The following is a 12,990-nucleotide window of genomic DNA, read 5'->3' as shown; positions in this document are numbered from 1 at the left end:
CGCCCAATGGGTACCACTGAGGGAAAACGCTTCCAACGGCCATGTGCTGGGAGCACAGACACTGAGAGTGGAAAGCACATGTGCAATCTCTCGAAGAAGAGAGGCCCAGGGCAACAGGGGCAGCCTCAGCAGTGCATCCTCATGGCCCAATTCCCCAGCAGCAAGTGTCCTCATGGCCCAATTCCACAGTGCTAGATCTGAAGGGGCGGAAGTTGGTGCCGAGGGAGAAGAACCTTCACAGAAGCCAAAGAACTGCAAGAGGCAGCGACAGCATTAACTGAATTTGGAGAAGCAGAAGAGCAAGAGGTTCCATAGAGGGGTATGTGTGGAGAGACCATGAGAAGCCAATTCCCCAGGGAACCAATGTACCAACTTGCGGACCCAGTTTAAGGAAGGGGGGATATAGATGCCTACCTCAGTGCCTTTGAGAATGCTCGTGATGTAAACCAGTTTGAATCTGCAGACCAACTCCGCTGTCTCACTCCGTTAGTCAATCTTAAAGTGGCAGAGGTGTATAGCCAGATGGACAGAGTGAATACTGGGGACTATGAACAGATCCAAAAGGCTCTACTCAAGTCTGACTGGAAACCTGCGGCTTATAGGGAGAGGTTTCAGGGTGTATAAATGACTCAGGATGTGATGTATATGATAGCTACTACACTGATAGGAGGAGATGTCCACAAATGAGGTAAAGCTGCAGGTGTTGCTACGTCGGAACATTTATATGGCCTAGTTGGTTTAGAGGAACTCTGAGATAGTCCCCACAAGCTTAAATGTGATTAGTGGAGAGGAAGCCTGAGGATCTGTGTAGTGCAGGCCAATTGGCGGCAGAAGTTGTGGTCAGTAGGTCCAGGTATGAAAAGACAGTAGGTCCAGAGGGGATGGGCCTAAGCATGGGTCATAGAATCAGAGAATTTAAAGCCAGAAGCGACCACTAGACTATCTAGTTTGATCTTCTGTATATCACAGGTCACCAACACCACCCAGCAAAGGCACACTAAACCCAACAACTGAAATGAGACCATAGTATTACAGCCCACAGGAGACTAGACAATCATAGAATCGTAGGACTGGAAGGGACCTCAAGAGGTCTTCTAGTCCAGTCCCCTGCACTCAAAGCAGGGGTTATCAAACTTCATTGCACTGTGACCCCTTTCTGACAACAAAAATTACTACATGACCCCAGGGGGGACAGATGTCTGAGCCCGCCCAAGCCCTGCCGCCTTGGGGTGGGGGGGCAAAGCCCAAGGGCTTCAGCCCCAGGCAGGGGGCCTGTAACCTGAGCCCTACCGCCTAGCGCTGAAGCCCTCGGGCTTCGGCTTTGACCTCGGGCAGTGGGGCTCAGGCTTCGGCTTCGGGCTCAGGCTCCAGCAAGTCTAAGCTAGCCTTGGTGACCCCATTAAAATGGGCTCATGACCCACTTTGGGGTCCTGACCCTCAGTTTGAGAACTGCTGATCTAGACCATCCCTGACAGGTGTTTGTCTAACCTGCTCTTAAAAATCTCCAATGATGGAGATTCCACAACCTCCCTAGGCAATTTATTCCAGTGCTTAACCACCCTGACAACTAGGAAGTTTTTCCTAATGTCCAACCTAAACCTCCTTTTCCCAATGTCCAACCTAAACCTAATTTAAGCCCATTGCTTCTTGTCCTATCCTCAGAGGTTAAGGAAAACAATTTTTCCCCTCCTCCTTGTAACAACCTTTTATGTATTTGAAACTCTTATGTCCCCCCTCAGTCATAGTGCACCACAAGCTAAATATGAATGAAGAGCGGAACACTGTTGCAAAAAAAAGCGAACATCATTCTGGGATGTATTAGCAGGAGTGTTGGAAGCAAAACATGAGAAGTAACTCTTCCGCTCTACTCCGCGCTGATTAGGCCTCAGCTGTAGTATTGTGTCCAGTTCTGGGCGCCACATTTCAGGAAAGATGTGAACAAAGTGGAGAAAGTCCAGAGAAGACCAATACAAATGATTAAAGGTCTAGAAAACATGACCTATGAGGGAAGATTGAAAAAATTGAGTTTTTTTAGTCTGGAGAAGAGAAGATTGAGAGGGGACATGAAAACGGTTTTCAAGTACATAAAAGGTTGTTATAAGGAGGAGGGAGAAAAAATGTTCTCCTTAACCTCTGAGGATAGGACAAGAAGCAATGGGCTTAAATTGCAGCAAGGGTGGTTCAAGTTGAACATTAGGAAAAATGTCCTGTCAGAGTGGTTAATCGCTGGAATAAATTGCCTAGGGAGGTTGTGGAATCTTCGTAATTGGAGATTTTTAAGAGCAGATTAGACAAACACCGATAATACTTAGTCTTGCCTTGAGTACAGGGGATTGGATTAGAAGATCTCTTGAGGTCCCTTCCAGTCCTACGATTTTATGACTCTGTGTCCACTCTGCTAGTGACAAACTCACAAAATCTAAGGGAGGGTGTGAAACTGTTCTGTATTGGGTTATGAAACCTATTCGGTAAGAATCTTGGAAGTGCCTGGGAGGAGAGCTACCAAGTGGGTGGGAAATCAGTTTTGGCATCCATGAATAACAACTGTGGGTTGAACTTCCCAGGTCTCTCTCGAAGAGGAAAAGATGTGACAAAATGAGAATTTCTATATTATTTTATGAGTTTATTGTTGGCATGCACTGTGCAGTGTTGTTGTAGCTGCGTTGGCCCCAGGATATTAGAGAGACAAGGGGGATGAGGTAATATCTTTTACTGGACCAGCTTCTGTTGGTGAGAAAGACAAGCTCTCAAGCTACACTTGCTAAACAAACGGTTCCACCTTGTATTTAGCTGTGACACTCTGAACACCATTGCCAGACCTGAAGAGCTGTGCGTAAGCTTGAAAGTGTGTCTCTTTCACCAACAGAAGTTGGGTCCAATAAAAGATATTCCCTCCCCCCCTTGTCTCTCTATGTGTGACTTACTGGACTAGAGATTGCTAGCCAGTGGGTGTTAACGGGCTGAAAACCTGCTCTTGGGCAGAGACGGAGACTTGAGATATTTGTGTCATGTAACTGTCTGGAGTGGGAGGAATGGATTGTTAAAGGACTGGCTGAAACCAACCCACATCAACAGAAGATCCGGAAAGACAAAGGGAGCCTCAGGGACTGAACAACTGACCCCTATTTATGGGAAACTGACAAAGAGACAGAGGGGAAGGGCAAATGGATTCCACGCCCGCTTGGCTTTGTGATGTGCTGCTTGGCCAGGCTGGACTATGTCTATGCAAACTTAAGGACTTTCCGATGCTGCATCACAGCTGACTAGCCCTGCTCCATTTTGAAATAGCTGCCTGGTGTCACTGCAAATAGCTGCGGAGGTGCATTGGTCCCTCCAGTCTCAGGTGGACTCACTGGGCAGGAATCACACTGTGAAACAGTAGTGCTGGAGCCCAGAGGCTCAGTTTAGGAGATGTGGAGGCTGTGTGGCCTACCCTTAAGGAAGAGCAGGACTCCTTTGGGGACTGCAGGGGTTCCCCCAAGGGACTGCTTAAAAACAGGGGCAGAGCACAGATCCTGTGGATCTGAGACAAAACAAAAGAGGCCTTTGAAGCCCATTTCACAAGTAGGCAGAATATTGTATGTGAAGGGCCAAATTTAACAGAAGGTGACAGGAACAAGGGGGAAACAGTAGGGTTGCCAACAATAGAAGGACTACACCTAGTAGAGAAACTGGAATGCATTAATGGCAGAAAGCAACCTGTGCAGGAGATGTATCCACACATCTTCCCAGGGCCAGGACAGCTGTCAGGGGAGTTCAAAAGAAAACTGGTGCCATCAGTGACTCCCTTTGCCCTCACAGCCCCACACCACATCCCCACACCCTGCTAGCGAAAGTCAAAGAATTCATGAGAATGGAAGATATGGGGATTTCCCAGACAGAAGACTGGGACACTGACTGGTGTGTGAGAACGGTTGAAGTATCAAAAGCCCAATGGCAAAATCCAGCTTTGCCTGGACTTTACACAATAAAATAAACATGTGTGCAGAGAAAGAAAAGACAAATGCTTCCTGCAGTTGACCAGATATTAGAGATTAATTTATCCCTGCGGCTGGTACTTCAGAAACAGATGCTCTCCAAAATCCATGAGGGACACTAAGGTATAAACAAGTACAAGGCATTTGCACAACAATTGGATGATCTCTGAGAAGGCTGTGAGATATGTAACAAGGAAAGAAAACAATCACCAGAGCCACTGCTCTCTACAAAGCTACATGACAGACCATGGCAGTGGGTAGCCCCAGTTTTTCTGGAAAAGACACATACATTATTGTAGCGGATTGCCTCCCCAGGTACATTGATTTAGCTATCCTTACACAGAGTTCATCAGCACAATCATCCAGAAACTAGTCAATATCTGCAAGACAGGGAGTTTCTGAAATCCTCATGTCTGCTAATGGACCTCAATTCACCTCTGAAACATCCCTAGCATTTGCACAGGACTTTGATTTTGAACGTCGTACTAGTAGTCCACATTATCTCCAGAGCAACGGGGAAATGGAGAGGTCGGTGCAGACATTACAAAGACTTCTGCAAATATCAGTGGACCCACAGAAAGGACTCCTAGCATATCAGTCAACACTGTTTGCCTCTGGGCTATCTCCAGCAGAACTTCTGATGCAAAGACAGTGAAGGAGGCTTTTACCTGTGGCACTGACTCAGCTCAAACCTCACTGGCCCGACCTGAAGGAATTTTGAGAATGGGATGCTGAAATAAACATTCGGCAGCAGCAAAACTTGAATGTTTGGCACCGAACAAAAGCAGGGCCTGGACTGAGACAGAGATAAAGTTCGGCTTAAAGGTTCGCAGACATTTGGAACTTGACAGAAACTCCCAGATCCTACCTAGAGAAGACTCCAAGAAAACTTCTCTGGAGGAACTGGCTCCATCTTCAATATTTCCCAACCCAACAGAGGATCAGGAACCTTCGGGTACTCTGTCAGGATGTGAGAGCCTCTCTTAAGAGAACTCCACACCCAAACTCAACAGAAATGAGAACACAGTCTGGATGTGTGACCACATCTCCTCCACGACTTGATCTTTAGAATACTGCTCAGGACTATTTAAATGCTATTGAAAAGGGGACATATTAGTGTAAACAGTTTTAAGGAATCAAGTATCAAGGGGTAGCCATGTTAGTCCGTATCTACAAAAACAACAAGGAGTCTGGTGGCACCTTAAAGACTAACAGATTTATTTGGGCATAAGCTTTCGTGGGTAAAAACCTCACTTCTTCAGATGCATAGAGTGAAAGTTACAGATGCAGACATTATATACTGACACATGGAGAGCAGGGAGTTACTTCGCAAGTGGAGAACCAGTGTTGACAGGGCCAATTCAATCAGGGTGGATGTAGTCCACTCCCAATAATAGATGAGGAGGTGTCAATTCCAGGAGAGGAAAAGCTGCTTCTGTAATGAGCCAGCCACTCCCAGTCCCTATTCAAGCCCAGATTAATGGTGTTAAATCTGCAAATGAATTTTAGTTCTGCTGTTTCTTTAACATTAGTGGATGTGCAGGTGAATGAGCCCTTGATGGTGTGGCTGATGTGGTTGGGTCATATATGCCATCATGTGCCAGGAATGCCCCTCTGCCATGTACATTGGCCAAACCGGACAGTCCCTCCGCAAAAGAATAAATGGACACAAATCAGACATCAGGAATGGTAACATACATAAGCCAGTAAGTGAATACTTCAATCTCCCTGGTCATTCTATTACAGATTTAAAAGTCACTATCATTGAACAAAAAAACTTCAGAAACAGACTTCAAAGAGAAACAGCAGAACTAAAATTCATTTGCAAATTCAAAACCATTAATCTGGGCTTGAATAGGGACTGGGAGTGGCTGGCTCATTACAGAAGCAGCTTTTCCTCTCCTGGAATTGACACCTCCTCATCTATTATTGGGAGTGGACTACATCCACCCTGATTGAATTGGCCCTGTCAACACTGGTTCTCCACTTGCGAAGTAACTCCCTGCTCTCCATGTATCAGTATATAATGCCTGCATCTGTAACTTTCACTCTATGCATCCGAAGAAGTGAGGTTTTTACCCACGAAAGCTTATGCCCAAATAAATCTGTTAGTTTTAAGGAATGTTCAGTGTATTTTGAATTGCTGTGTGAAAATACTCTGGTTATTAATTTAGGTTTTAATCTTTTATTATAAAGAAAGGGAGGTGTGGAGTGGTTATAGAACTCCTGTTCTCCACGAGAACTATAGCAAAAGTGAAAATGCTGTATTTTTATGATTTCTTGCAATATGACTTACACTCCAGCAGCACAGGAGAGACTACAATATTGACACAATAAAGAGGAAAGAAACAATGTGAAAGGAGCAGACAGACCAAATGTACAACCTTAGAACAGTGCACAACTCGACTGGGAGACCAAAGCACCTTTGGAGGGAAGGTAGGAAAAGCTGTGGAAGATGTGGCAAGACACCAAGCCACAGCTGGCAATAACCAGCAAAAGAAGCAGAATGTAGGAGATGCCACAAAATGAGACATTTTGGACATGTTGAGCGGGCAGCTCAAAAGACATAGGAAGGAACTTCCTGGTAGAGTTCTCTGGATGTTGCATATGTCTCCTGACACATCATCAACAAATGAGCCTCCCACCCCACCTCACCCCACTCCTGTACCTCAGGGAAAACCTCACCGCCAATTAATCAGATCTTCGCCCCCATGCCCCAGGGGCAAACCTCATAGCCAACAAATGAACCCCCCCCCGCCCCTAGGGCAAACCCCATAGGCAACGAATGAGCTCCACCCCCCAGGGTAAACTTCTCAGCCAACAATGGACCCTCCCTCACCTGCTCCAGGAAGATCATCTCTGCGAGCTTGTAATTCTTCTCCAGCATGGCTAGGCGGGCACGCACCTGGTAATAATCTGTGCCGTCCCCACCCTATAAACACACACAAACATCTCAGACAAGCTGGGGGATGCGGCACTGGGCATGGTGCAAGAGAGGTGGCTGTGGGAGGCCAGCAACTGGCACCCTGTGAGGGAGGCAGCTGCAGGAAGGGTGCTCTGGACACACCATGAGGGAGGAAGCCGGGGGGCACTCTGGGCAGCTCGTGAGGGAGGCAGCTGGGGGGGTGCTCTAGGCGCCCCATGAGGGAGGCAGCCGGGGGGGCACTCTGGGCATCCCGTGAGGGAGGCAGTCGGGATGGGTGGAGCTGAGAGGCCTGGATGAAGGACAGTGTGAGCAATTCCCACATGGCTCAGGGTCTCCAGAAACCCCTGCCAGGCCAGAGTGATCAGCTGCACACTCTCCAGGCCGGGGAATGTAGGCGTGGCGCGCGCGCGCACACACACACACGCACACTCACTCTCTGCTGCACAGCAGAAGTGAAGCTTGACTCACATATTCCTTGGCCACCTGGTCGGCGATCTCATTGGTTTCATGGAGGAATCGCGCCTTTGACACGTGGCCCAGCGCTGAGAAGCATCTGGGGAGAGTGAGAAGGGCAAAGTCACCGGCAGCATGGGCTGCTGAGCAGATACTTGGGCTTTTATCTGCCCTCAGACCCAGAAGGCAAGGCCAGGGCTCAGAACACTGGGGCAGGTAGCCACAGCCAAGTAAGGCCAAGCCATAGTTCAGTCTGACTCCACAGGAGGGAGCTTGAGCCCCATGCTCTGCCTGTTTTCCACCCCCACAGAGCCATGAGCTCTGCTCCGCAGGAGGGAGCCCCAGACACATGCTCTGTCCATGCCCCACCCTCACAGGGCTGTTGGCCCATGGCAGGGAGCCCCAGACACCTGTTTGTATCCCCCACCCCCCGCCATGAGCTCTGCTCCGCAGGAGGGAGCGCCAGCCACGTGCTCTGTCCACATTGTGATCTGCAGCAGAGCTATGCTACACGGGCATGTGTCCCCACGTCTGCCCCAGGGCCGAGGATGGTAAGACGGAGCCAGCTCCTGGGATGGAGAACACTGTGCACCCTACTGCAGGAACTCTGGCTCCCAAGTAGCACTGACAGGCACAAGATCCAGTTCTCCTTGGCCAGAACCTGGGCCACTGGGATCAGGCCTCTGGGGCGTGAGGAAGCCCCAGAAGGAAAGGTACCGGGTGGCAGGTTCCTCCCTGTACCTCTCAGCGATGTGCAGCTGCTTGGCCTCCAGGGCCAGTCTGCTTAGGGTCTTCCACATGGCTTCGGTCTCCGTGGACATTTCCAGCGTCTCCAAGAACGCAGCCGCCCTGGGGAGAGGAGGGTTTGCAGCACGTTAAAGTAGAGGGAGGTGAGTTACATGAGACCCTGCAGCCGGGATGGAGGCAGGTCACTGGGAGGCCCTGGGGCTGAGCAGCCCCTCAGCTGGGCCTGTCCTAGGAGTGTCTGATGCTCTCTTCCACTTTGGAAAACCCGGATGGATTTTGTTCCACACAACCGCCACCCTTCGCCCTTTCTCCTGGCCACGGACAGGGCTCTGGCTGGTGCTACATTAACTGCTCAGTCCCTGCCCTGCATGTCACCCCAGAGGCCCAGAAGCCCATCCAGCCCTGCCGCCCACTCTCTGGCTGTGTCTGAAACCATCTCTCTCATGCAGGAACAGGCTGTGGGCAACCCAAGGAGCCCCACCTGCTGGGCCTCTCTGGGGATCCATTGAAAAGCATCACGGCTCCGCGGAGGGCAGTGACAGGGGAAGCCTGAGGACGGCAAACCAGAGCTAGTCATTTCTTGTTGCTTGTAACAGTCACAGACACACCCCGTTGTTACCCCTCTGGCTACAGCAGGGAAATCCTGTCCCCCCTGAACTCCCAGTGACTTCACTGGGGCCAGAGTCTCACACAGCGAGTCTCTGGGTGCTGAGAACTAGGCTGGCTCTTTTTGACCATTTGGCCAGAAGCACAAAGATGTGCCATGTTTTACTTCAGAAGCAGCTCAATACCACACCCACCACCCCAAATCTACCTCCCACTGTTATGCAAACAGGGGGCCAAGTTGCAGTTCCAGCCCCACAGGCCCACAGAGCCCCACAGACGGTGTCTGCGTCCATGCACAGGCCCATGTGGGCTCAAGAGGCTTTTGCAGAGCTCTCCACCTCTGAGGAGACCTGACATACACACGCAGCCTGGAACAGGCCCTCACACACACTGCGCAGAACCGGCATTCGTCCCTTTGTACAGAATGGCCATACTGGGTCAGACCAAAGATCCATCTAGCCCAGTCTCATATCTTCCCCCAGTGGCCAGTGCCAGGTGCCCCAGAGGGAATGAACAGAACAGGGAATCATCAAGTAATCCATCTCCTGTCTCCATTCCCAGCTTCTGGCAAACAGAGGCACCATCCCTGCCTATCCTGGCTAATAGCCACGGATGGACCTATCCTCCAGGAATTTATCCAGTTCTTTTTGAACCCTGTTATAGTCTTGGTCTTCACAACATCCTCAGGCAAGGAGTTCCACAGGTTGACTGTGCGTTGTGTGAAGAAATACTTCCTTTTTTTGTTTTAACTCTGCTGCCTATTAATTTCATTGGGAAACCCCGGTTCTTGTGTTAGGAAAAGGAGTAAATAACACTTCCTTATGTACTTTCTCCACACCCGTCATGATTTTATAGACCTCTGTCATATCCCCCCTTAGTCATCTCACATCTATTAGCACACACTCATGCTCTGGCTGTGCTCTCATATTTGCACACATATCCTGGGAAATCACACCTGGCTACTGCACTCCCTTCTGCTACTTATACTGGGCTCAGGGGAGTCTGGGCAGATTCATTCTGTAAGCTGCCCCACCGCTCACAGCTCCTGGCTCCGCTCCCCTCCAGCTCTCCGGGGATTTTCTCTCACTGTCTGCCCTGTGACGGATGGGACGGTGATCACCAGGGACCCTCTTCTTCCCTTGAATGAAGCTGGCACCACGTCTGGTGGCTGCCCTCAGACATCTCCCTCCTGCCCACGCCATTCTGTTCAGTGGCCAGTTGCCCTGTCCCCCACGAATTGCACCGTGTGGGCCAGATGGCTCCCCCATGCCTGCTCTTCATCACAACACCTCCCTCACTTCCACCCACCCTTTAGCCTCCTTGTGGACTCCACTGCCCACCCCACCCCGTGTCGCTGGCTGCCAGGACTCACCTGCTATAGTCCCCATCATCAATGGCTGTTCCAAACTCAATGAGCCCCTCGTCCAGCATGTAGGACACCGTGTTCACCCCTTCTGCCACTATCACCTCAGTCTTCCCATTGCTCCGCTCCAGGTTCACGATATCCCCCTGAAAGAGCCCCAGACACCTCAGCACCTCCGCTCCCATTCCACCTTCCACTGTGCGCGGGGAGGGGGCTGGGGGCACACTGGGAAGCTCTGCCGTAGTCTCCTACAGGTAGATGAGCTCAGCAGAACTGACCCCCACCAGGCACTTGGGCTAACCCCACCATCACAAGCAGAACTAAGAGAAAGGCCATTTCTCCCAGTGAACTCCCCCACTTCACCCACCCGCTTTCTGCTCTCTCCATCCCCTCCTACCTCACAGCTTTCAGGAAGGTCAGACCCCAGGCTTCCTCCTATTCCCCTTTCAAAGCACCACCCCATCTGTCCTCGCTCCATAAAATACTGATCTGCCCAGCGCCCTCCCAGAACCCCCACACATGACGCTGGGTGACAGTGGGGAGCTCTGGGGGAAGTGAGCAGACTGGAATTTTACCTTCAGCGGGAACATGGTAACTCGCTCTGGGGCATCGTTGTTGTACCAAATGCAGAGGCTGTTTCTGTTCTGAGCCACCACCACATCACTGCCTGGGACCCACTGCACATAGGAGCAATAGTTCAGGATCGTGGTCTTGGTGCTGCTCTCAATGTCATAAAGCTGCAACTAGATGAGGAAAGAGACAGAATCAGCAGGGCCGGTGACTGGGCTGTGACCCACCCCGGCGAGGACACCGGCACCCTGCGTCCAACCACCTAGTGCTGTGACACAGCCGGATCTCGCGTGCGGAGCCGGGTCGGGCCTGCTCAGCACCTCGATGGGAGATCTTCCAGGCACAGACATCTGCTGCAGAGACTGAGGTAAGTAGGTGTGTGTGTGGGGGGGGGGGTGTGCCCTCCTCTCGGGGCAATACTGAGCCCAAGGACCCAGTATGGTGCTAGGCTGTGCTGTGGGGCCACTCCCAGAGAGAGCCAATTGTGACGATCTGGGGAACTTGTTTTCACAAGGTGTTTCTAGGCATAAGCAAGAAATCCCCAGCTGCTTAGCCTGGGCTAGCCCTAAAGGTCAAATAGAACTTGCTGATTATAGAAGCCTGTATTACCTTTTCATACCTAAGACTATAACTCATTCATGTGTCTATGTTTGCTTGCTTTAATCTTGTAAATAACTCTCGGATTTCCTTTTCCTATTTAATACATCTTCATATAGTTTATTATGAGGCTACAAGTGTTGTCTGTGACTCTGTGTTAAGGCGATTAAAGTGCCTGAGCAATTTGCACTTGGTGCAGGTGGTTGGTGAAATCTACGTTTAGAACTCACAACCAGTTAGGGGTTTGTGCCCTGGTTTTTAACAGTCTGCCCTGAGGTTGCTTTTGTGCTACCATTGGGAGCTATATGTAGGCCATACATACTTACAGGATGGGGGAATCTATCCTGGGAAGCAGTGACTGAAAAAGATTTGGGGGTCATGGTGGATACTCTGCTGAACACAAGCTCCCAGAGTGATGCCGTGGGCAAAAGAACTAATGCCATCCTGAGAGGGATAAATAGGGGAATCTTGAGCAGGAATAGAGAGGTTTATTAGGCACTTGTGTGAGCGTTGCTGGAATACTGTGTCCTGCCTTATAGTGACAGACTCATGAAGCTCAATCTATTTAGCTTAGCAAAGAAAAGGATGACTTGGTCACAGTCTATAATATCTACACAGATTCATAGAAAAGTAGCCTGGAAGGGACCTTGAGACATCATCAATCCAGCCCCAGTGCTGTGGCAGGACCAGTAACCCTAGACCAACCCTGACAGCTGTTTGTCCAACATGTTTTTTAAAATTTTCAATTACGTGAATTCCACAACCTCCCTTGGAAGCCTATTTCATAGCTTAACTACCCTGAGAGTTAGAAAGTTTTTCCTAATGTCTAACCTAAATCGTCCTTGCTGCAGATTAATGACCATTATGTCTTGTCCTCCTTTCTGTGTGATCGCCGTCCTTTTTATATCAGCCCCGAGCATAGCTGAAGACTGTAATCGCCTCCCTCCCCCATTCTTTTCTCAAGACGAAACATGCCCAGTTTTTGTAACCTTTCCTCCTAGGTCAGGTTTTCTAAACCTTTTATTGTTTTCGTTGCTGTCCTCTACTAGCCTCTCTCCAATTTGTCAATATCTTTCTTTAAGCGTGGCCTGCAGAATTGGACATAGTGTTGCAGCTGAGCCCTCAAGAGTGCCGAGTAGAGCACGACAATTAATTCCCATCTCTTACATACAAGACTCCTGTTAATACATCCCAGAATATTAGCCTTTTTCACAGCTGCATCACATTATTGACTCATATTCAGTTTGTGATTCACACGAATCCCCAGATCCTTTTCAGCAGTACGACCACCTAGCCAGTTAGTCCCCAATTTGTAGTTGTGCTTTTGATTTTTCCTTCCTAAATGAAGTACTTTGCGCTTGTCTTTTTTGAATTTCATCTTGTTGTTTCAGACCAATATGTCAAGATCATTTTGAATTCTAATCCTGTCCTCCAAAGAGTTTGCAACCCCTCCCAGTGTGGTGTCATCTGCAAATTTGATAAGCATACTCTCCACTGCATTATCCAAGTCATTAATGAAAATATTGATATTACTGGATACAGGGTTGACCCCTTCAAGACTCTACATGGGGAACAAATATTTAATAATGGTTGGTCAATCTAGCAGAGAAAAGCACAACACAAGCCAACTGCTGGAAGTTGAAGCTAGACAAATTCAGACTGGAAATAGGACACACATTTTTAATGGTGAGAGTAATTAATTATTGGAACCATTTACCAAGGGTCGTGGTGCATTCTCCATCAGTAGCAAT

General features: G+C 49.3%; 1 protein-coding gene across 2 annotated transcripts in view; it reads right to left on the bottom strand.

The window, feature by feature from the left end:
* The window catches only part of IFT172 (intraflagellar transport 172), a 120,426-nt gene that overhangs the window by 61,013 nt on the left and 46,423 nt on the right, over positions 1-12,990 (bottom strand). For both annotated transcript variants that reach the window (XM_054022079.1, XM_054022080.1), the window contains exons 16-20: positions 10,648-10,815; positions 10,082-10,218; positions 8,098-8,205; positions 7,372-7,456; positions 6,817-6,909 (exon numbers count right to left, since the gene is read on the bottom strand). In XM_054022079.1, coding sequence (XP_053878054.1) covers positions 6,817-6,909; positions 7,372-7,456; positions 8,098-8,205; positions 10,082-10,218; positions 10,648-10,815 — 591 coding nt within the window. The remainder of the gene's footprint in view (positions 1-6,816; positions 6,910-7,371; positions 7,457-8,097; positions 8,206-10,081; positions 10,219-10,647; positions 10,816-12,990) is intronic.

The sequence above is a fragment of the Malaclemys terrapin genome, chromosome 3, assembly GCF_027887155.1.
Source record: "Malaclemys terrapin pileata isolate rMalTer1 chromosome 3, rMalTer1.hap1, whole genome shotgun sequence".
In the NCBI taxonomy this organism is placed as follows: Eukaryota; Metazoa; Chordata; order Testudines; family Emydidae; genus Malaclemys; species Malaclemys terrapin.
This window is presented reverse-complemented; position numbering and strand designations above follow the sequence as displayed.